The sequence below is a fragment of the Coptis chinensis genome, chromosome 2 (assembly GCF_015680905.1).
Source record: "Coptis chinensis isolate HL-2020 chromosome 2, ASM1568090v1, whole genome shotgun sequence".
Classification (NCBI taxonomy): domain Eukaryota; kingdom Viridiplantae; phylum Streptophyta; class Magnoliopsida; order Ranunculales; family Ranunculaceae; genus Coptis; species Coptis chinensis.
In genome coordinates this window covers 72,808,022-72,830,134 of record NC_141457.1, presented here as the reverse complement: position 1 = coordinate 72,830,134, position 22,113 = coordinate 72,808,022, and the positions used below count along the sequence as shown (strand labels likewise).

The 22,113-nt window shown below is 35.1% G+C and overlaps 3 protein-coding genes and 2 long non-coding RNA genes across 11 annotated transcripts; all 5 read left to right on the top strand.

Moving 5' to 3' along the window:
* The first annotated feature begins 954 nt into the window (after positions 1–954).
* On the top strand, positions 955–3,865 carry LOC147517673 (sec14 cytosolic factor-like). Of its 5 annotated transcripts, XR_015211527.1 has the most exons (6): positions 966–1,170; positions 1,389–1,704; positions 1,796–1,989; positions 2,142–3,297; positions 3,410–3,528; positions 3,618–3,865. XR_015211527.1 is itself a non-coding variant. In XM_086589808.1 (4 exons), the coding sequence occupies exons 2-4, from the start codon at positions 1,630–1,632 to the stop codon at positions 3,635–3,637; spliced, it is 237 nt and encodes a 78-aa protein (XP_086445934.1). In that variant the 5' UTR covers positions 966–1,170; positions 1,389–1,629; the 3' UTR covers positions 3,638–3,865. The 5 variants fall into 5 exon arrangements, 2 of the variants coding, with proteins under 2 accessions (XP_086445934.1, XP_086445933.1); XR_015211528.1 differs by having other exon boundaries at positions 955–1,170; positions 1,636–1,704; positions 2,142–3,528; XR_015211526.1 differs by having other exon boundaries at positions 2,142–3,528.
* Positions 3,866–6,883: 3,018 nt separating this feature from the next.
* LOC147517672 (uncharacterized) lies at positions 6,884–10,027 on the top strand. Its single transcript, XM_086594694.1, has 5 exons — positions 6,884–6,958; positions 7,391–7,488; positions 8,906–8,981; positions 9,066–9,184; positions 9,283–10,027. Exons 2-5 carry the CDS (start codon positions 7,428–7,430, stop codon positions 9,897–9,899), a joined length of 873 nt encoding a protein of 290 aa, XP_086450820.1. The 5' UTR covers positions 6,884–6,958; positions 7,391–7,427; the 3' UTR covers positions 9,900–10,027.
* Positions 10,028–10,858: 831 nt separating this feature from the next.
* Positions 10,859–12,277, top strand: LOC147517671 (uncharacterized). The gene is made up of 3 exons (XR_015211525.1): positions 10,859–10,997; positions 11,080–11,154; positions 11,776–12,277. It is a non-coding gene; the product is annotated as an uncharacterized LOC147517671 (long non-coding RNA).
* A 2,645-nt stretch (positions 12,278–14,922) lies between these two features.
* On the top strand, positions 14,923–15,687 carry LOC147517670 (uncharacterized). The gene has a single exon (XM_086593671.1). It carries the CDS (start codon positions 14,923–14,925, stop codon positions 15,685–15,687), a length of 765 nt encoding a protein of 254 aa, XP_086449797.1.
* Positions 15,688–18,593: 2,906 nt separating this feature from the next.
* On the top strand, positions 18,594–20,637 carry LOC147517669 (uncharacterized). Of its 3 annotated transcripts, XR_015213927.1 has the most exons (6): positions 18,594–18,687; positions 19,562–19,616; positions 19,717–19,784; positions 19,906–19,946; positions 20,029–20,182; positions 20,326–20,637. It is a non-coding gene; the product is annotated as an uncharacterized LOC147517669 (long non-coding RNA). The 3 variants fall into 3 exon arrangements; XR_015213928.1 differs by lacking the exon at positions 18,594–18,687 and having other exon boundaries at positions 18,702–19,616; positions 20,050–20,182; positions 20,326–20,636; XR_015213926.1 differs by lacking the exon at positions 18,594–18,687 and having other exon boundaries at positions 18,702–19,616; positions 20,326–20,635.
* Positions 20,638–22,113: the final 1,476 nt, after the last annotated feature.

The window sequence follows — 22,113 nt, the reverse complement described above, 5'->3', positions numbered from 1 at the left end:
AACATAATATTTTTTTTGGGATGAATAGAAAGAGGATTATGGAGATTCTACTTTGTGCCACCAATGTCAAAGAAATGATAAAGGGCCAGTTGTCCGATACACAAAATGTAAAACATAAAGATATTGCCATTCATGCTTAAAATGGTAAATCTTTTTGTGGTTGTTAAGTTCTCCTTTGTGCTTTTTAAGTTTTTACTTGGATAACTGTTGTTTGATGAATTTGGGAACCTTTTTAATCCCGTGTTATTGCAAAATTTCAACCTTAAATTACGCAAGGAAAATCATTGCTAAGATATTGGAAACAATGAAGCTTATTCAGTTTCAGCTGAATATCATAAGTTTAACATCCCAAAACAATTGGAAAGAAGTATCTTCTAAGAGTAAGGCTAGGCTTTCATTTACTCTTTCTTGTTGCATAAACTTAGAAAAACGATATCTGCGACATGTACGTAATGGGAGAACAAGTGTAGGGCACTTTTTGATGGTCAAGTAGAATCATGCTACGAGCCTATGAGACATAATTTTGTAAACTATTGTAACACTGGTGTTATTTATCTATCAATGATATTAAATGATTTTTACCGATCAATCAAAAAGTAAGAAACAAATATTTCTAATGTACCACATTATGTTCTGGCATTAGTAATCTCTATTTTATCACAAATGGCTACAATTTAATACCACATTTAGTTATACTTCATACTTTGTCCATGTGTTTCAATTTCAGACTAACTCTCAGAGTCGCAAAAAAGAGTTCTATCTGAAAGTCTCTGTTTTTTATGGTTATGCTTTCTCTTCACTGTTATTGATTGTAGGTATCCACACCTGTCACACACGGAAGTTGCTGAGTCTTGCCCAGTTTGTTACGGAAACTACAATTGCAAACAATGCTTGTGTACACATGGAAATTGTAAGGTTTTTTTGCGCATGCGTAATTTATTACTCTTAATCAATTTTCCCATTTTGACATTTTCTTCTTCATACTGCAGTAGTGATATCATGTACATTTCAAATGGTTTTTATTTCAGGAGAAACATAAGTCAAAAAGGAAGTTAAATAAAGATGGAGAACATAACTATTCCAAATACTTGGTGCATCTACTCCTTCCGGTCTTGAAACAAATTGATCAAGAACAAGTAATGGAAAAGGAGGTGGAAGCTAAGATTCAAGGTAACTTGCACAATATCTTACATAATTGACCAGTGTGGGACTAAATTTACTAACACGACCAAGTGTAACCGATACTTTAGCAAGCTTAAGTAGATCTTTTCCGTTGTTTAATATTATATTCCAACAATAGAACAGGTGTGTTTCTTTCTTCTGACACATTTTTTTTTCTCTTTCAATTTCAATTAGGGTTTTTTTTTTTTTTTTTTTTTTTTCCGAAGGAATCCAATCCTCCTTTGATGATATTCTAATTAAGACTTTTCATTGAGTTCTGCAACGAAAGTTCTGCAAAAATCCAAAATCTTCGTTGAAACTTTGGGCTGTTGAACGAAACTGGTGGTTCATAGCTACTTGGCTGCTTGAGGACTCTGTTAAGTTCTTTCCTCAAAAGTCAACACTAATATTTCTTTACGTAATTGCTCACTCTTCTTTTCCCTTCTACACATCTCTCTCTCTCTCTCAATGGAGCACACAAAAGAAGCTGCAATATTAACAGAAATGAGGAAGTCACTAGAGCAGCTAGGCTCAACAACTGAGGTAAGTTTTTGTGTTTTGCTAAATACCCAAGTTATAAAATGCAGACACTCGTTATAGTTTTGATGTAATCAAGTGTATGGTGCTTTCACAGAACTATGGTGATGCCATGTTGACGAGATTTTTAGTAGCAAGGTCGGTGAACCCAATGAAAGCAGCTAAGATGTTGGTTTCATGGAAGAAATGGAGGGAAGAGTTTGTACCATTGGGTTTTATTCTTGATTCTGAAGGGCCTGGTGAGTTAAAAGCTAAAAAAATTTATTTGCAAGGACCAACCCCAATTCAAGAGTAAGTATACCCTTTTTTCCCCTGCCTATTATTGTCTGTGAATTTAGTATTCCCCTTTTATGTTTTGGGGTGGTTTAACTTACCATGTTTTTCCTGCGTAAATTGGTTTGAAGTGCTAAATCGATAGTACATTGTTAAAATCGTCTTTTTAGACAACTCCATGTTGCTTGACTGTGAATATGAGGGACCCTACTAAATTATGGAGATGAGGGTGTAGTTCAGAAATCCCAGAAAGATGGTACTGAAGAGCCAAATTCCAAAAGGCCTCATCATCAATTAACAACATCTGTGTCTTCCACAACAAACATAATGGCTCGAAGTTCACCCACTTCTCCCGATGAACGTCCTGTAAGTGCCTTCTAATTAATAAATTAAAAAAACGTCCTTACCTTCTTTAGTTGGCTTTCCATGTAATGCTAAGGCTAAGCTCTTGGCTCTAGCTCTTCGTGAATCAAGAGTATCCACCAAGGATTTCATTAAATCCAGAGTTGATGAATGATGGCAGAAAGAGCTTCTTCTACATATTTTCCAACATCTCCGTTCCCATAGTATGATTGATTGACTGCAAAAATGCAATTTAGTACATACCCCTATTTAAAGTTTTACTATGTAGTGAACTTTTGCGCATGATATTGATTCGAGTAGTTAATTGGAGTTTTGGAAGTTAGTTTGATACCTTTAGTTTTAAGTACGATATGGTGTTAATTTGCAAAACAGAATTAAGTTGCAGTAGAATTTTGACATTCCCACTGCCCACTTAGAGAATCCCTAAAAGTGGTTTACAACCTTAAAAACCAAGGTCCGTGGTTTATATATTGTCATCATTTACTAGAACACCAACTGAGCTCTTGGCCGATCTTCAGCTCCCACGACTTCACAAGCCTGTTGCTTTTATACATGCAACTGTTTAAGATATACTCTCTCTCCTGGTGGCCACTTTTCTATTATCTGTTTCTTTTACCACGGATATAATCACCACCACGTCTAGCTAAACTTTCCCAGCTTCACACCATGAACAAGAATGAGAAAGGGAAAAAGGGTAGAGTTTTTGTTATATTATGATGGGAATAGGTGCTGAAACCACAGTTCTTTAGAGAAGTGTATAAGGGTAGTCCAGATGTGTACTCTTCACAGTTTCCTCTTGCCCCACCGTTACCAAAATCACCTTCTGAGTCTTGGCTATGGTGTACCTTACCTTCTGTTTCCTCCAAGAATTCTGCTACATTTCATTCTAGAAAACAGTGTTCTAAGCCTCCCTCTGTTGATCAAACATGGGAGACAATTGTTAAGACTTCCAATGTTTCAGAGGTAATATCATCACTACTTTATTTTTGTTCATGTACTAGGTATGTCGATAAGTAAGGCATCCTGTGAATCATGGGATACTTATTTCGTCAATTCCTTTTGTTTATTTGTTTAGGAGTCAATAACACCTCTATCACAACAATCATAAACCTAAAAGTGTAAGGTCTGTGATTACCTCCATGGACTCTCTCACATGCCTCAATCTTACAAGTGGAGTTGTCAATGAGTAAATAGGTAAATTTTGTTTTCGTCATTCTTATAGTTGTTCAAATTGATATTATGATATGAATATCCGCCTTACTCTGATTTCTTTTATCTAACAGGTGATAAGTTTCAGTTCTAATCTTCTCGAGATTGAAGTGTACAAGTTAGCCAATGTTGTTTATTCTCTTTTTATACATCTCCTTGGCTGGTCAATTCTCATGACAAGCCACTTTTTGTTGTTGTAGAAGTCACCGATTTACTGAAATTCAATTTTGGTGCTGGTGTCTGTAATAGTGTAATTACATTCATACATTGTAATTGAATCAGTTGCAACCATTACCGTAATAAAAAGAGGATGCTTCTGTCAGAGTAATGTACATATATATGTTCAACTCCATGCATTCTGCAGCTAAGCTCCAGACTATATGCAACTCTAGCCGGATAGAAAAAAGAAGAAGAAGATTAGTATGGAATTTTCCAGATATTGTTCATCCGGGGTTGCCAGTTGCTACGGTTGCAGCACCGATGGTGTATTAATACAATTTATGAGTGGCATCATCTAAAGAAATGTAAATTATTGCATCCACCATGAGTTGGGAACTAAAATTATTATTTTTTATAAAATTGTAACAAATTTGATTTTAGTACTTTTTTGGTTTCCTCCCCTGCGTGCGCTTAATGTAGCCTAAATATCGTTGGGAGATTCCGAACTGATTTCTTAAATTGCTCACATAGCTCCAAAAAGGAGTTGTAGTTACACGTTCAAGTGCTAATTGCGCTTCTTACACATGCATGGTGGAACGAGCCATTTCAATTGTTCCCATTCTTCGTTGGTCTTGGTAAAGGCATGAGTATTAACGTCTGTACGATGATTGAAATACAATGTATAAGATCATCCACTATTAATGTAGTAAGCCCGGCAATAGCCGGCCAATTAGTGAAAAAACACAGATTTAGGAGCAGAGCCTTCGTTGTTGGGTATGATCGACGGTGGAGAGGGTAACTCGTATCAAAGGAGTGGGACCCGGAAAGCGATAGGCAAGGTTATTTTGTGGCATCATTGGACTGAAATTAGCGTTAAATAAAGTTTATGGACTGTTCAAGGGGTAATGTAGTCTTAAAATGCCTAGTCTACAAGGAAATTCTTGGTATATATATAAAGTATAAAGAAAACCCAACTTCCAAAGTGTTTCCACACCATCCGTCGATCAAACTAGAATCAACGGTTGGATGAAATAGTACCATATAATCCAATAACCCGTCTGGTACACACTGCCTCCATTCTTTTCACTCCATCTCACAACCCAATAATGGCGGGCTCTCCCTCCCTCACTACCCACTGGCACTGCTTCTATCAAGCGCAACACAAACTGCTTAAAATATGACCAGTGTGATGGTCTGGTGGTGCGCGGGGGAAGGGGGTGATGCTCATTTTATTTTTATTTTTATTTATTTTTTTATTTATTTATTTTTGTATAATTTTCATGTATTTACGTCTCTATCAATTTTCATTTTTATCAGATTTAATTACTTTTTATTATGTTTAGTTTTTTGTATTTTCATGTTTCCTAGAATTTTTGTTTATTTTTCATTTTTATAAGATTTTATATGCTTTTTGTTTTGTTTTTTATTTTAGAAATTGAATTTTCCTCTATAAATATTTATTTTATATCTCATATAACCATAAACTGGTTATATGTATATATTATTTATATTTATTATTTTAGAAATTGAATTTTCCTTTATAAATATATATTTTATATTTTCATAAACTGGTTTATAACAAATTAACCTGTGGCTATGCCACTCGAGTCATAACGTTATTCATTTTTTTTATTAATTAAATTAAAAACTGCAAAAGAAACACAAAAATCTAATAACTATTATTTACAAAATTAATATTGAGTGCTTATGGAAGGTGTATGCTACTTAGATTGCTTTGGATTAGGATGACCTTTCCTATATAAACATATGCCTCAAATTTATTCATTTATCATAAAATTTAAGAAGTCATTATCTTATCAAATATTGTATTTTTTTTATCTAAAAATATCCAAAAAGCAAACTCCTTTATCTAGCAAAATGTTACGACATAACAACCAGTCAATATTTCACAGTCGTTGTTAGCTGATCTAGATTCAAATCCTCACATACAATGAAGGGTTCTTTATTTCCTAACCATATGTATAAAAAGAAATTGAGAAATAAACATCAAAGCTCAAAAGTTACGAAATACACTTTCTCTCAAATTAAAGCAGGACTTCAGGATACACGATATTAGTTGTGTACAAATTGTTTTTATCTTTTATAAGATTTGTTGTGATAAATAAAATGAGGAATAAGATGTAATAAAAGATAAAAAATAAAATTGTTTTTATCTTTTATAATGGCTTCTTTAAAGAAAGTAGGACTCTTTAGTTTAGAGTAAGTAGGACTAATTTATCACCGTAGGATCGTACCAAAAATGCTTTCTCTCTAGATATAACAGCATAAAAAAACCAAGCTGCTAATAAAAGATAAAAGATAAAATTGTTTTTATCAAAGCAGGACTTCAGGATACACGATATTAGTTGTGTACAAATTGTTTTTATCTTTTATAAGATTTGTTGTGATAAATAAAATGAGGGATAAGATGTAATAAAAGATAAAAGATAAAATTGTTTTTATCTTTTATAATGGCTTCTTTAAAGAAAGTAGGACTCTTTAGTTTAGAGTAAGTAGGACTGATTTATCACCGTAGGATCGTACCAAAAATGCTTTCTCTCTAACCGCTGGATATAACAGCATAAAAAAACCAATCTGCTAATAAAAGATAAAAGATAAAAAAAATCAATCTGCTAATAAAAGATAAAAGATAAAATTGTTTTTATCTTTTATAATGGTTTCTTTAAAGAAAGTAGGACTATTTAGTTTAGAGTAAGTAAGACATAAAAAAACCAAGTTGTTTTATTATATAGACCAATCTGCTAATAAAAGATAAAAGATAAAATTGTTTTTATCTTTTATAATGGCTTCTTTAAAGAAAGTAGGATTCTTTAGTTTAGAGTAAGTATGACTGATTTATCACCGTAGGATCGTACCAAAAATGCTTTCTCTCTAACCGCTGGATGTAACAGCATAAAAAAACCAAGCTGCTTTATTATATAGATTATTATTTATTTGCGCTCTTTTATTTTTATTTTTTCTAGACTCTATTAACACTGTTTATTTTTTGGTACTTTGTTAACGCTGTTTATTTTAACGGGTTTTTAACCACTTACACTTGTCAGTGTTACACACTCTCTGAGTCTATATAAACACACCAACAAACAATCATTCCTCATTTCTCACACATTCATTCATTCTCTCTCTCTCTCTCTCTCTCTCTCTCTCTCTCTCTCTCTCTCTCTCTTTTCTCTCTTCTCTTCTCCTCTACGAAACCCAATCTCTCTATTCTTCTCCTCACTCAGCCTCAAGTTAGGTAATAATAACTCATCTCTTGAATGATTTGTATTATTAATAATGTTGATTATTAATAGTTTATTAATAATATGTTCACTTTGTAGTTATGACTTGTATGAGGTTGTTGAAATCTGTTTTATGGGAGTGTTTCTAGTTAGTTAATGTATGTGAATATTTTCTAGATATGACTAATGTGTATGATTAGTATATGTGGTTGTTAATGTCTTAATGATAGAGTTACTTGATGTGCACGTTTTATATTTTCCCAACCAAAATCCTTATTTCCTTTTGTTTTATTTGTGTTTCATGTTTGTTTTTCGTTTTTGTTTGTTGACAATTTCTTATTTGTGGTCACATGTTGAATAGAAATCACCGTTTCTGTTGAATATGTGGATTTTTTATTTGTATTATCATAACTTGTTTTCTTTTGTTATCCATGGTTTGTCCTCAGAATAAACGATTATTCACTTCTTGTATGTTCAGCAAATATGGGGGATTCAACCAGAAGTTTGGAACAGTTGACTAATCAGGATGTAACAAGTGACCAGGGTATTACTACTGATTTACTGTATTTTGTTCTAAGTTTGCTTTTACTTGAAATGATGATTGTTTTATAATATTTGAATGATGGGTAGTATAGATTTATGTTTTTATCATTGAATTATATGATTTCGTTTATTGGATGAGTCTAGCTTATTTTGTTTTTAAATGACTGTCATTTAGGAACATAAAAATATGTATAGATACAGTTGGGTTGGTTTGAACAACCCAATTTGCAATGGGATTGGTTTGGGTTAACATTATTTGGTAGTTTGATTGATGGGTTTCCTTAAAATTGCCCAAAGTGAATATATTAAAGAATGGTATCATCATGTGTAAAATGCATTTGGAATTTATTGGTTTCGTATTGTTTTGTTTCAAAATGGTTATTTGGGAACTGGGAATATTTGTAGAGATTTGATTGTTTCATTTTAAATAAGTGAATAACCTTTTAGGACTATTTGTGTTTTGTTATTTGATAGGTTGGATGGGATAAATTGAACATTTTGTTTATTTAACATGGGTGGTTGTCATATGATCTGATGTTTTTGGGTGTCTTCAGCGATAGTTCATAGTTGGTTTAGAGATATAAGTTCATGTATGATTTTTATTTTTCTGTGTCTGTATAATTAATCTTTGGTTATGGTGGATTGAAAACACTGCGTTCTTTGAGTTTGTTTATGTTGAGGATTATATCAATACCAATCGATTCCCCCACTACACAGATAACTTGTATTTGAACACAATTCAACTCCAGACAAAATCTAAAAATCAACTACAACCTATACTTAACACGCTTAACTTCATTAAACAACTATTAACAAATGATAATAATGTAAAAGCGAAAAGAAACCACAACACAAAGATTTATCATGGTTCGCCAATGATGCCTACTTCCACAAGAGTTCGCTTAATAAAGTGGAAAGGAAGATTACAATCTCTCTTCTGATCTCCCACCTTACTAGATCACTCTTATCTCTTTATAGGGTTGTATCTCTCAGAAAGGTTATCTCCAATCTTGATAGCTTTTCAAGATTGGGTTTCTCTTTTTGTCTGGTTCTTTTTCTTAGTCTTAGGTTTTCCAAAACCTTGAATTTTGGTTTTATCTAAAAACCAAATTTCACGCGATTCTTCATGCTGAAGCCCACAAAATTAGACACGGGCGCTTAGCGCTGGGCGAATTGAATTCGCTAAAATCTGGAACCACGGCGGGTGGTTCACTTTGCTGCAGCAGTCGCTAACATCATTGGAACTCGAAGCCGCTGGTGCGCTTCCTTCCGGCGCTGGCGCTAATCCGAATCGAAATCCGAATTTGCTCCGTTTCTCTCCAGCTCTGTTTCTCTCCCCATGTGAGGGATAACTCCAACAATTTATACTTCAGTTGGCCTGATTTGAGTATGGGCTTTAAATTTGTTTTGATTTTCAGCAACTACGAGTGATTTAACTGACAATAAGCGTGATGCGGCAAGTCAAAATGAGTCCAGCAAGATGATGGGTGAACTGTATGTTAATCTATATTATCTCTTGTCTGTGTTTTATTGTTTGGGTTTTTCTGCTCAAGTTGTTTCTCGTTGGTTGTTGTTCAGCCTCGATACGTTTTTGTACTTGTTTCTCGTCCGAAGAGGTCATATTGAAGCTGCTGGTGAGATGAGGGGGGAACCCCAAATGTGTTCGCTCGATAGTCATCAAATGTCGTCCCTATTAGGTATAATTTTATTGCACTTTTAAGGGGTTTTTTTTTTTTTTTTTTAATATTGATTTATTTATAGTTTGCTGAAGATAGATTCCCTTTTTGTTGCACAGTATCTTTACAGGCCCCTTCCTTGAACCTATGTAGGCCGAACATATGTGGGGTTGTCAAGACGTCAACTTGTAATATTGAGAGCGACCCTCTTTTGAGGGATGGCAATGCTATATCGCCTGGTATTGTGCAGAAGAAGCAAAATAAAAAATTGGCTATTCGCAAGAAATCTGTTGTGGTGAAGGCTTGTGGTGGTTCTATGCCTTCTGCAAAGCATCCTGTGGCTGATGCTACTTCCAGCGGTTTGCCTGGAAGTGAGAACCCCAAGTTTGTTAGGAAGCAGATTATACAGTCTGAGTTGAAAGAAGGTTTTTTCATTCCCAGTGACAGTGACATGTTTTCACACCTAGGGAAGCTTCCAGATGAAGTGGGAATGAAATATGGCCTCAGATTCACATTTTCTGGGAGTGGAAACAAGAAGTACATAGGAGTTGTTGTGAAAATCAATTGGAATAATTGTAAAAAATTTGCAGTTCGAGGGGAGTGGATAAAATTTGCAAGGGACGAAGAGTTAAAAGGTGGGGATTATCTGCGGTTGGTTTTAAGAGATGGATATTATGAGATGATGAAAGACGGTTGTGAGGAAGAGGTCGGAAATTGGTGTTGTGAAGAAGCTTGAGGATATTGTTCCCTCTACCTAGGAGTGTAAAAAAAAACCGTTGACCCATCATCCGGTCGGGTACTCGGTCTTCACTCGCCACCCAAACCCGCACCGACCCAAAAACAGACTCGTCCTGCCCCACTACCGTTTTTACGCGGTCGGGCTATGGGTGTAGGTTCTATGCTCAAACCCGACCCATTAAACTGCCCGACCCGTCTGCATCGTGTTAAAAGTCGTTGACTTGGCCCGTTGGCCTGCGTAATTTCAAAACTCTAACTCTAATATTTTTGTATTTTGTTTATATTTTCTTTTAACTTTTGTAGAAATTTAGGAGAGATATAAACACAAACTTATGAGTTCAACATCAATTTCAAATATTCAAGTTTGAGCGTTGAATGAATATCAAAAGTTCAAATTCAACTTTTCGAGATTTTGGAGAAGATGAATCATTCATCCTCAGTATTAATTTCAATTATTTTTAGTTTATATTTTATTTGTTTTGTCACTACAGATCCTCGCCTCAACTTCATTTTATTATCTTTATGGAAAATAATCAATTCTGAAATAAATCACGAAAAGAAATTTCAAATTCGGATATGGTTTTGAATTCAAGTTCAAGTTTTTTTTTTTTTTTTTTTTATTGATTGATTCCATTTTTTCTATATTGTGAATTGGAAATATATTACTTTGCGAGAATGAAAAGTTTTATTTGGGTGAAATTGGGATAAAATGATAATTTCCATCCGACCCGGATGACCATGAAAAACCCGCCTCTATAAACCCACCAACAGTCGGGTGATGAATGCATTAAAGATATTTACACTTCAACCCCGGCCCCCATCGGAGACCAATTTGGATTTGTATCCCCTAGACCCGTCCCGCCCCGCCCCATTAATATTTGACCCTCAGTTGACCCGACCCGCCCCGTATTACACCCCTACCTCTACCCATAATTGTGATGTAAGCCTTTTCACTTTGTTTATTATTTTATTTTCTTTGTACTGATAGCATGTATGCAACTTTTGAGGTTTGAAATTGATGTATATACTTGTGTTGCAGGTACCACATGTGAACCGTACTGATTGTCAGCTGATTGGCATCTCTGAGGATGGATTTGTATGTTCCTTTCCTCTGCTTAGATCTTTCACTAGTCTATATTGGGCCTTGACTCTTAGTTAAATTCTATTCTCTGCTTTAGGTGAGTCCGCTGACTGAGAATGGTAACACTGAGGATAATCTGAGGCTCCCAACTGAGGAACCTCTTCTTACCCAGGTTTGTGGACTGCTTGCCTTGGTACTTGGTTCTAGTTGTGATGTTTAACTTGCTCTGTATCTTAGTTTAGCATCTTAGCTCTGTTTGATATGGGTTGTTTATGATATAAATAGAATAAATGGTGATGTTTTCCATGTATAATTTTATCATCACACAATTTTCATTGTGTATCAAGGATTGGAAGTTGTCTTTGGTTGATGTCAATTACTTGCTTTATTGAATCTGAATTTCTGAATCGTAGTAGAACGAAACGGTGTTGCTGTAACTCGTTGCATCAATTTTCAGGAGTATGGTTTATCTTAGCATATACATTTTTGGAGCTATATAATGTAGATGTAGAAGTTATGGTCAATTTGATAAGTATGGAAATTAGTTATTTTTGTCTTGTATGTCAGTATTTACTTTTATTTGGGCATGCCTGGAGTATCATGTCATAGCTATGATTATCTGCTTCTCCCAACTTCTATGTAATCTCTTTTGGGGAATAGTTTATAAAGGTCATAACTTGTTATGTTTATGAAGAGTTTCTTTTTATTGTTTATTGATGTATGCTACTGTTCACATATGGTATCCTTATATTTTGCTCAAGGTTCTGTGTCACTAATATTTTGCTTATGAAAGATCAAGGATGATTTTGCTGATGGGAAGGATCCCGTGGTCACTGCGATGTCAGCAATGGGTCCCAAGTAGTCGGTGCCAATCTGCTGAAGTTTTTGACTTTTTTAATGGCTTGCCATTTCAGACTAAAAATATAAGTAGTCTAGCAGGCATTGGGTTGTGCTTTTGGGGCATTTGATTGACAAGGAGCTCCTACTCATGATATTAATGCTTATTTAAGGAAATCATGTTCTTAGAAATACACTATAATTTCCTTAACTAGCTATTTAAGGAAATTATAGTGTATTTCTAAGAGTATGAATTTGATATCGGAACTGAAAATAATTCTATTATTTTCGTTCAAGCCAAACAAAGTGCTCTCTTTAGATTGGATGAATGTCATGTTAAATGAATTAAAGTATATGTAAAAGACAATGACGTTCGAGATCTTATCGAATTGCGTAAAGGAGTCAAGACTTTACTCACAAGAAAGGCATTTATTATAAAGAGAAGACTTATTATGACACTTGTAGCTCATTATGATTTAGAGTTACACCAGATGGATATTAAGTTGGGTTTTCTGAATGGCAACATTCAAGATACTTTCTATAGTGGCAACCTCAGGGTTTTGAGTCCAAAGACACAGAACATTTGATTTGCAAGTTGAGGAATCCATCTATGGCTTAAAGCAGACATCTCGTCAGTGGTATTTAAAGTTTGATCACGTTATTGCCTATTTTGGTTTTAAGTTAAATTAACGTGGATCAATGTTTATATCATAAGATCAGTGGGAGCAAATTTATTTATTATGGTAATATATGTTGATGATATTCTACTAGCAAGAAGTGACATACGGTGTAGCCATTTTGTTATACTCATAAAAATCACTGTGGCTTTCACAAAATGCTTATGTCAATAAAAGTGTTAAGTAGTTCCGGCATGCACAACAATTTACCAGGTAATGCACTTTTTAGTAATGGTGATAAAATTAAATTTGCTTACCTATCCAAAGAACAATTGAAAGATATCTCGTATGCATTAGCAGTAGGGAGTTTCATATATGCTCAAGTTTGTATGCCTAATCCAGGAATGAATATGAAAGAGGCTAAAAGATTTATGCGGTATTTGAAAAGAACAAAAGTTTTCACTCTTTCTCTAAAGGGTGGGTCTGTCTCTTTCCTTTTGTAGTCTGTTTTAGAGATACGCCTTGGCTCTTGGAGGGAAAACTTACAAATCACTCTCTTCCGATCATCTTGGTCATGGATCCTTCTCCTATGTTCAAACCACTCCTCAAGTTGAACAATCAATTCTTGCTGACGCTCAAGCTTTACAAGTGGTACAAATCACTATATCAGATGCTTCACAGGTAGAACGTTCTCTAGTTCCTCCAATTGCTCAACCTGTTGTTGCTGAAGCGCCATCCGGTAATGATGCTGCTACTAAGCAATCTTATGCCAACGCCAGTACGCCACAAGACCCAAATATGCTCGCAATATTAATACATCTTCATTACCTACCCCAGGAAGACAAGGTGAGTTTCCCACAATCGAGCTCATTGACGATGAGGTAGAAAAGGGTTTGGAATTCTGTAAATTTTCTCTTGTTGGTAGATTAGACTTAAAGCAAATCAAATCCGATAGAGTCAAACAAGTGGTTAAGCACTTGTGGAATCCAACTGGGGAATGGCAGATGACTCCACTGGGTAGGGGTTATATCAATAATATCATGTTCAGATTTGCAGAACAGAGTGATTACTCCAAAGCGTGGCACCTGGATGGTAGACAAGCATGTTCTCAGACTTAACAAGTCGTCACCCAACTTCTCAACAGAGAAAGAACTACAATCTCACGCCGCTAGTTTGGGTGCACTTTCCAGGACTCAGCATGGAATATCGGCAGGTTCGTAACATCCTTGCAATGGGAAAGGCTCTCAGTCGACCTTTACATGTTGACAAGACTACTGCAAAAAGAGAACTTGATTATTTTGCAAGTGTTTTAGAGGATATTGATATGTCTGCTAAAATAGCAGATAGAATTTGGGTTGAATTGAAGAAATTTGGCGTAGCGTTTTGGCAAAAAATTGAACTGGGCAGAACCCCCGAATTTTGCAATCAGTGCAAAACTGTGTGACACTCAGGAGTTGAATGTTTCTCTCTGAAAAATGATCTAGCTAAGGACAAAGAAAAGACTAACAGTGACGCTCATGCAAATGAACCTTCCATTTTTTATCCAAACATGTCAAAGAATCAGAAAAATAGATGGAAGAAGAAGAACAGGCCTATCTTGTCAACTGCTGATGAAGGAACATCGGGATCTAAAGACAACACTGAAGTGGTGTGGTGAGTCTTAGCTGAACCTTATACCTCCTGTGCTGTGGAGGGTGGTGTCTTAGAATCTATTGTTGTTGCACCCACGGTTGGCATTCCGGCACTGCCTCAGAATATGGCAACCTCGTTGGTCACTTCTTGTGCCTTTGGTGATTCTATTCAAAACCCCCAGGCTAATACTCCTAGCACTCCCTTTGCACGGCTCCAGAACTCGTTTGCTGTTCTATCAGATGTTACTGTTGATATGGACCCTGTTACACAAGACATTTTAAATCCATGCCACAAGGATGCTGAGCCACAAGAATATGATTCTCCATCGCACGTGAATATTGAAACACATGAGACTATCGCCCCGGTGGCCTCTATCTCTAGAAATGAGGAGGATCATGTGGTGAGACAGGTCAGTCCCAATGTGATTGCTAAACCTGTAAGTCCTGAATGTCCAGTAAGAAACAACTTCTCTGCATTAGAGGATGGAGGTGAGGTGAGGTCAATGACTCAGAATGATGGTGATGCCGGTGGTGTTAATGAAATCTGGGAAGATTTAGCTGATGAGGAAGCCGACAGTTTGTTAATTCAACGAGGCGTAACAAATAGAACAGTGCAGAGGAAGAATGACAATAATAAGAAGAAAAGGGATGCTAACTCTGAAGTTAGGACCCACAAAAAACCACCCCTTCAGTTTCTAAATGAGGACGTCATTTTGGCATGTGCGGGGAGTTCGGAAAGATAGAGCAGTTGATAGAATAAAGGATTTGGTTAAAGGGCACAATCCAGAGATTCTTTGTCTGGCTGAACCTAAAATCAAGCCTACGGTGAGTAATATTGAAAGACTTGGTTTAAATATGTACAATGATGCTGTCATACATAATGGTTCCCATGACCATGTGGGAAATTTATGGGTGATCACTAGAAGGGATGTAGTGGTTAGACTGTTGTTTAGTTCTGATCAACAAATCACTGTTGAGTGGAATGGAGCTATAGTTACTTTTGTGCATGCTAAGTGTCCTCTTGTTCAACAGAGGGGGATTTGGAGAGAATTAGAGAGCATCAATACCAATGCACCTTGGTTGGTAGTTGGTGACTTCAATGTGGTCCTAGCCAATGAAGAGAAAAAAGGTGGCAGACCTCCTGTGAGAATAGCGGTGAATGAGTTTCATGAAGGGGTGAGTAAATGTGATCTGATGGAGAGTCCTTATGTAGGACTTGAAACTACATGGTGCAATAATCAAAAGGGCATTAAGAGAATATACTGTAAGCTAGACAGATGTTTCTTTAATAATGCGTGGTGTTTGAAGTATGCGGGTTGGAGCTACAAAGTGGGTTCTAGGTTAGGATCTGATCATGCCTCCCTCACTGGGCATTGTGTACATGTTCCTAAGCCGAAGAACATTCCCTTTCGATTTAACAATTGTTGGACACAACATAAGGGTTTTATGGAAGTGGTAAAGAGCAGCCGGAGTCAAGAGTTGTTGGGTAAGCCATTATTTGTAAAGGCGGTTAAACTGAAAAGATTGAAACAAGAGCTTAAGACATGGAATAGAGAGGTATTTGGTCATACATATACTAACATTATAAAAGCACAACAAGAGCTATTTCAGTTACAGTAGCAAGCAGAAGCTGACCCTGATGATGAAAACATGGAATATTTAGCTATTCAAGCGGAAAATCTTTTGGAAGTGGCTCTAAACAATAAGGAGTCTCTTGTTAAACAGAAATCCAGGAATAAATGGTATGATGACTTGATGAGGGAGTGAGAAATTCAGCATATTTTCACTCTCTATACAAGATGAGATTGGGTGGTTCAATGATATAAGAGATAACTAGTGAGGATGATCAAGCATTGAATGAGCAAGAACAAATAGCTGAATTTATAGTCAAGTTTTTTGAAGATAAATTCAAAGAGAAGGAAGTTCAGATGGATGAACAGTTACGGGAACTGGTTCCAAAACTAGTTACTGAAGATGATAACATAGAGCTGATAAGTATACCAGATTTCAAGGAGATAGAGAATGCTGTTTTTTCCATAAACAAGAGTAGCTCGCCAGGACCGGATGGGTTTAATGGAGTGTTCTATGAGCAGTGTTGGTCCATTATCAAATGGGATATTTGTATCTTTTTTTGTTGAATGCCAGTTGACAGGTGGTTTAAATTCGTACTTTCTGACATGAATCCCGAAGGAGAAAGAGGAAAGGAAGTTATCTAAGTTTAGACCCATTTCCATGGGAAACCTGACAATGAAAGTGATCTCAAAGGTGATTCAATGAGGCCATGCAAGGTGATTACTAAGCTAGTATCGCCCGAACAAGCTGGCTTCATACAGGGGAGGTGCATCCAGTCCAATAGTGGACTCTCTTCGGAGATGGCTAATGGAGTGAGAAAGAAGAGACACGGGGGTAATGTTGCCATCAAAGTGGATATCTGACAGGCGTATGACACCCTCAGTTGGGAGATTTTACATGTGGTCTTGGTACGGTTTGGATTTGAGCAGAGGTGGATCGATTGGGTGTTTTGCATCATTAAAACTGCAAAAACATCAGTCTTGGTTAATGGAGGACCGTGTGGATATTTTGGTGTAGGGAGGGGTCTAAGGCAGGGAGACCCATTGTCACCATTACTTTCCACACTGGCAGAGGATGTGTTGAGAAGGGGTAAACTTCTAGAGAGAGCAAGGCTGCACGAAGCCAATGGTCACAATCAAAGAAGTTCCCGGGCCTAGTCATCTTCTATTTGCTGACGACATATTTATCTTTGTGAAAGGAGATAGAAGAGGCTTAAGGTACATAGCTGAATTGTTGAAAAACTATGAGAAGATTTCTGGGCAGTGTGTCAGCAAGGAAAAGAGTAAACTCTTTACTGGGGGCATCCATCATACAAGAATAGATCAGATTGTGCAAGACCTGGGTATTACTTCTGGAGCCTTTCCCCAGAGATATTTGGGGGGTGCCAATTGTGCAAGGAAGAGTAACTCATGCAGCTCTAAGGTGTGTGTTAGATAAAATCAAGAAAAGAATTAGTAGTTGGGCTGGCAAGGTACTTTTTTTTCAAGGAAGGGTGGTCCTAATCAAATCTGTTTTGAGTAGTATTCCTATATATAATATGTCCATTTACAAATGGCCAGCTAGTTTGATCAAGGAAGCAGAAACGGTAATGACTAATGAGAAATTTTCTGTGGTCTGGGGATGCCATGGTGATAAAATCCATTACAGTGAGTTGGGATAAATGGTGTAAACCCCTTGATGAGGGGGGGCTAGGTCTCAAAAGGCTTAAAGAAGTAAATATGTGTATGCTTATGAAACTGGGCTGGCAGATTCTAAATGGAGAGAAAAGGTTTGCTAAGTTCATGAGGACTAAGTACTACAAGAACAATTGGGAAATGTTGAAATATTACAAGCCATCGTTTATATGGGGTCTTGGGGAGGGATTAAAATGACATTACATTATCAGCGTTGAAATGCTCTAAAATTGCTTTTAAGTAAAAAAGACACGAATTGCCATCTTATGTTATTACTTATTAGCACGCCCCGATTGAAAATACTCAAAATAGTAGGTTTATAATCAACCTTTAAAATACACGAACACTTGAAAGATTAAAACGTGTTCTTTCCTGTTTTCATTTTCATTATTCCATTCAAGTCCGGTTCTCGTTGTCACTATCTGAAAATCCATAGAGATCGCAGGCTAATTCTTGATCCATCCTTATTTTCTAGTCGAAAAAAGATTAAAAAGGGTATTGAATTTTACAAATTTTGACAATATGGGGACTAAACTTTTTTTTTTTTTTTTTTTTTTTTGGACGACTTTTTAATTTTTGCAATTTGGGGACTAGTTACACATGTAGTCTAAATTTCTCACACAGCATTTCATAATTCACAAGTTACATACATTGTTATACACTTTCTTATCAAAGTATATCCATGCTACAACCTCATGACCATATAAATTAATTCGAATTGTGAAACACCATGTGAGAAATTTAGATGTCACTAGCTTGTAGGCCCGTGCATACGCACCGACTCTTTTGAAAACATTTAGATTTTTTTTTATATAAAATTGGGACTACTATCGTAGTTGCTAACCCATTTTAATTTTCTAACAAATTGTTTTAAATAAAATTTTAATTAAGTTTAAAAAATCCATTTTTTCAATTGGGAGAGAGATCCTGTTTTAATAGGAGAATAATTCTCGTTTTAATTAGATATGTTAGATTTTTCCTTTTCAATAGAGGATGAATTCTCATTTTAATAGGAGAATGATTCCCGCTTTAATTATAAGTGATAGAATTTGTTTTAATAGGAGAAGAATTTCCGTTATAATAGGAGAGAAATTCCTGTTGTAAAAAAAGATTTCGGTTTTTAAATAGAAGAGCAATTCCAATTATAATAAGAGATGACGTGGAATTTTAATTAAGGTCCAAAAATACTCTTTGTGGGAGCTTGAATATTAAGATATAGATGTTACACATGTCCCACATTGTAAAAATTAAAAAGTTTGGTCTCCAATTTGAACAAAAAAAAAAAAAAGTCCCCATATTCGTCAAAACTTGTAAAGTTCGATACCCTTTTTAGTCGTTTTTCGTTTTCTAGTTTATAATCAATCACTCGAATCAGGTAACACCATGTTTACTCGAATCTTATCGATCGGTTCATTCATTTGGTATTTTAAGCTTGGATTTATTCTTCTATTGCGAAATTTTAGGTTTGTATGTTGTTAATTGAAGTGTTTCAGTGATGTTTTCATGAATCAACTCCTTAGTCTGATTGATTTCGACTATTTCAGCTTCATTATTAAATGAGACACCAGTAAACTATATTAATTTTTTTTTCATGCGTCTGAACTTTGTTTGTTGATAATTTCTCGATTTTTTTTTATTAGATCTAAGTTTTGAACTAGAGAAGTTCTCAAATTGGTTCATTACATCAATTTGTTCTTTTGTTATATTAAAATCCTATAGACACTAGAAATAAAGAACTATGGACAATTAACCATATATGTATGCATCGTTTTAATATTCGAGTAGGTTCTATTTCCCATACTTTTTAATACTCAGTTTGATTGTGTTTTAGTATGGACAAGTTGGAACTCTGAGGGTTGTTTGAAATATTTTGGTAAAAAGTGTTATTAGTTAGAAATGGTTCTTCATTGGTTTTTATTTTTCATTTGTAATGGTTTACGGCTGGCAAAGATTTTTTCCCTATTCAGTATGAGCTTACAAATTTTCCATGACGTGTATTTGACACTTTTTAGTGCTCTAATATTTTTTTAATTTTTGTTGACAATCAATACTCTAGTTGTATCTGTCTTATTGTATTCGTTACTAACTTATATGTCAATTTAGATAGTTTTCGTATTTGGTTGTTTGATGTGTTTTCGCATTGATTGGTATAGATTGGAAACATTATTACTAGCTCACGATGGTTAAGAAAATGTTGTTTAAATTTTAGAACTCATGGTTTTTATTGAATATGATGACTTGGGGTTTAGGAACTTGACTTCTTCAATGGGAAGAAGCTTGAGGATGTTGTCCCATAGTTGTGAGGTAACCCTTTTCATTTTGTTTGTTAATTATATTTCCTTTGAACTGATAGTGCATATGTATGCGCCTTTGGGATTTGAAATTGATGTGTATACTTGTGTAGTTGTGTTGCAGGTGCCACATTTGAACGGTATTGATTGCCAGCTGATTGACATCTCTGAGGTTGGCTTTGTATGTTCCTTTCCACTGCTTAGTTCCTTTGCTACTCCATATTAGGGTCCAACTCTGAGTTCATTTCTATTATGGTTTAACTCTGAGTTAATTAGTTTATTTTTATCGCGATGTTTTTCAGGTGAATGCAAATTTTGGGGGACTTTTGCTTTTGACATTGAGGTATGCCTTTTTTTCGTGAGGTTGTCTATCGTTTGATTTTTACTGTTCGATTTCAGCACTAACGTTTGTCTACTGTATTCAGCTGAAGTGATATCATTTTCAGGGGTCTACTGACATTCAATATATCATGAAAAAGCACTGAAAGTTCATCACTTCAAGGTGGTGATATTCAGTAGCTCAACATCTTAGACCAACTCAACCTGGTACATCCTATCAAAGCTGTTGGAAATAAGAAGGTAGTAACTACAAATCCACTTATATCTCAGTGACTTCATTAATAAAAAGATGATATACTTCATGTTTTATTTGAGTATCGTGCTTGTGTATTTAACTTTAATGATTGTTTCCCTTTTATTGAGTAAATAATATTTGATTTCAGGATTTTGGGACTCACTGATCAGGTCCACAATGACTGTTCATTCCCACTTCCTTGTAACCAAAAATGCGAGATGGAAGCAAGCCTTTCGTATTGGTGGAGACGTTTTCTTTTGCAGATTGCCCCTAAGAGAAACCGTGATGGTGAAGCAAATTGACTTTTGTATCAGATCTTTTGTTGTAACATATTTTGGATAATTAATTACACTTTACGGCTATAATGTACAAAGCATTTTGCAATTTATATATATATATATATATATTTTTTTACACTGTCAGTACTTCGGACAATGGTTTTTCTGTTATGTAACGACCATGGGTCAAATTCCGGAAAAAAATACTGACATGTCAATTTTTTTTGCTGACACGTCATTTTTTTTTGCTAATGTGGCGTTATGTTATTGTTTGGTATGTAACAATAGCTGAAAACAACACATGAAAGGTACGTGACCCATTTTACTCTCTTTCCCTATTTTTTCCGCACCCATTTAACTTTGTTTGAAAATTAAAAATAGGTATGGCTAAAAAGACATCAACTAACAAGTGTCAAAACCTAATAAACCATGTATAAATGTTGTCTTGTAAATTGAAATTTGAATATATGTGTGAGGATTGAGAAACATATTAATCAATTTGATGTATTTATTGGCTTAAATTGCTATAAAAACTCGATCAATTTTTTTTTTGCTGGGTAAGAACTCAAACAGACTATAGTTAGGTTTATTTAGTGAAAACAAATAATGGTAAAGGAAAAAATATTTGAAATTCAGTGAGATAATAAACAATTTGAGAAATCAGTTGAAGCAGTTCGAAAAATGATGCAAACAAAGAATGATAGGAGGATATTTATAGAGATTGCAATGGAAGATGATGAGATATGTTTAAAAGTTTGTACTGATTATGGTAGAATTTGTTGTATTGAAATGATGGAGGAGAATGGAGACGGAAGTGAAATTCAACGAGAACGAAAACCAAGTCATGAAGTTATTCCACCAGGATTTGAGAGACGCCTTAGAATATCACCAAGGCTAGCAGAAACAATTACAAGATCACCAAAGAACCACATAGTTCGATCAAAATTCCTAATTAAATCCAAAACCGGGGCCATCTAGGCAACAAGTTAAAAAATTCGAATGCTGAATTTCAAGTTTGTGTTGATTTTAAAAACACAATCGTTCCATCTTTGGTTAAATGCATGTGTGTTGGGAATATGCATGATTCTAAGCAAAAAAAAATAAAAGGAATTGATTGAAGTGTTGTTGTGGTGTTTGAAGTTAGGTTTGGATTTGTATGTCATGTTCTAGGTTTAGTTTTTGTGTGTTAAGTTTTAATTTCACAGTCAAATGTGTCATGTTTTAATTTAATAGTCAAGACTTATTATGTTTGTTTTCAATTTGTGCAAGTGTCATGTTAGTTTTTGTCAGTGTTCTAAAAAAATATAATTATCTAAGGTAGTCGGCGGTGGGAGAATAAAACCTAGCGCCTAGGCATTCAAAAACTTTTGGTGTCTAGACGGGCGGGAATTTTCAAATAGAATTAGCTGCTTAAACTAAACTTGTATAATAGTTTTCTTTATTTTTTTTTCCTAATATATTTTTATAATATATATATATATATATATTAATATACATCTATACTACAAAAAATTAAGAAAATCATTTACTATAACTCAAAAAAAATAAACACAAACAAATATACTTCTTACAAAAATGTGTAATAGTTGAAGAATATTGACTTCATATAAAAACATACCCTTTCTTATAGTGGCATATAATTTATATTAGACTTTAGT

Bases quoted from the DNA above. Each gene is read 5' to 3' on its own strand.
- LOC147517670 (XM_086593671.1), top strand. From the start codon at position 14,923: ATGTACAATGATGCTGTCATACATAATGGTTCCCATGACCATGTGGGA.
- LOC147517673 (XM_086589807.1), top strand. From the start codon at position 1,630: ATGGAGCACACAAAAGAAGCTGCAATATTAACAGAAATGAGGAAGTCA. The intron at 1,705-1,795 runs GTAAGTTTTTGT...GTGCTTTCACAG, and splicing joins AGCTAGGCTCAACAACTGAG to AACTATGGTGATGCCATGTT.
- LOC147517672 (XM_086594694.1), top strand. From the start codon at position 7,428: ATGGGGGATTCAACCAGAAGTTTGGAACAGTTGACTAATCAGGATGTA. The intron at 7,489-8,905 runs GTATTACTACTG...TTTGATTTTCAG, and splicing joins GGATGTAACAAGTGACCAGG to CAACTACGAGTGATTTAACT. The intron at 9,185-9,282 runs GTATAATTTTAT...TTTGTTGCACAG, and splicing joins TCAAATGTCGTCCCTATTAG to TATCTTTACAGGCCCCTTCC.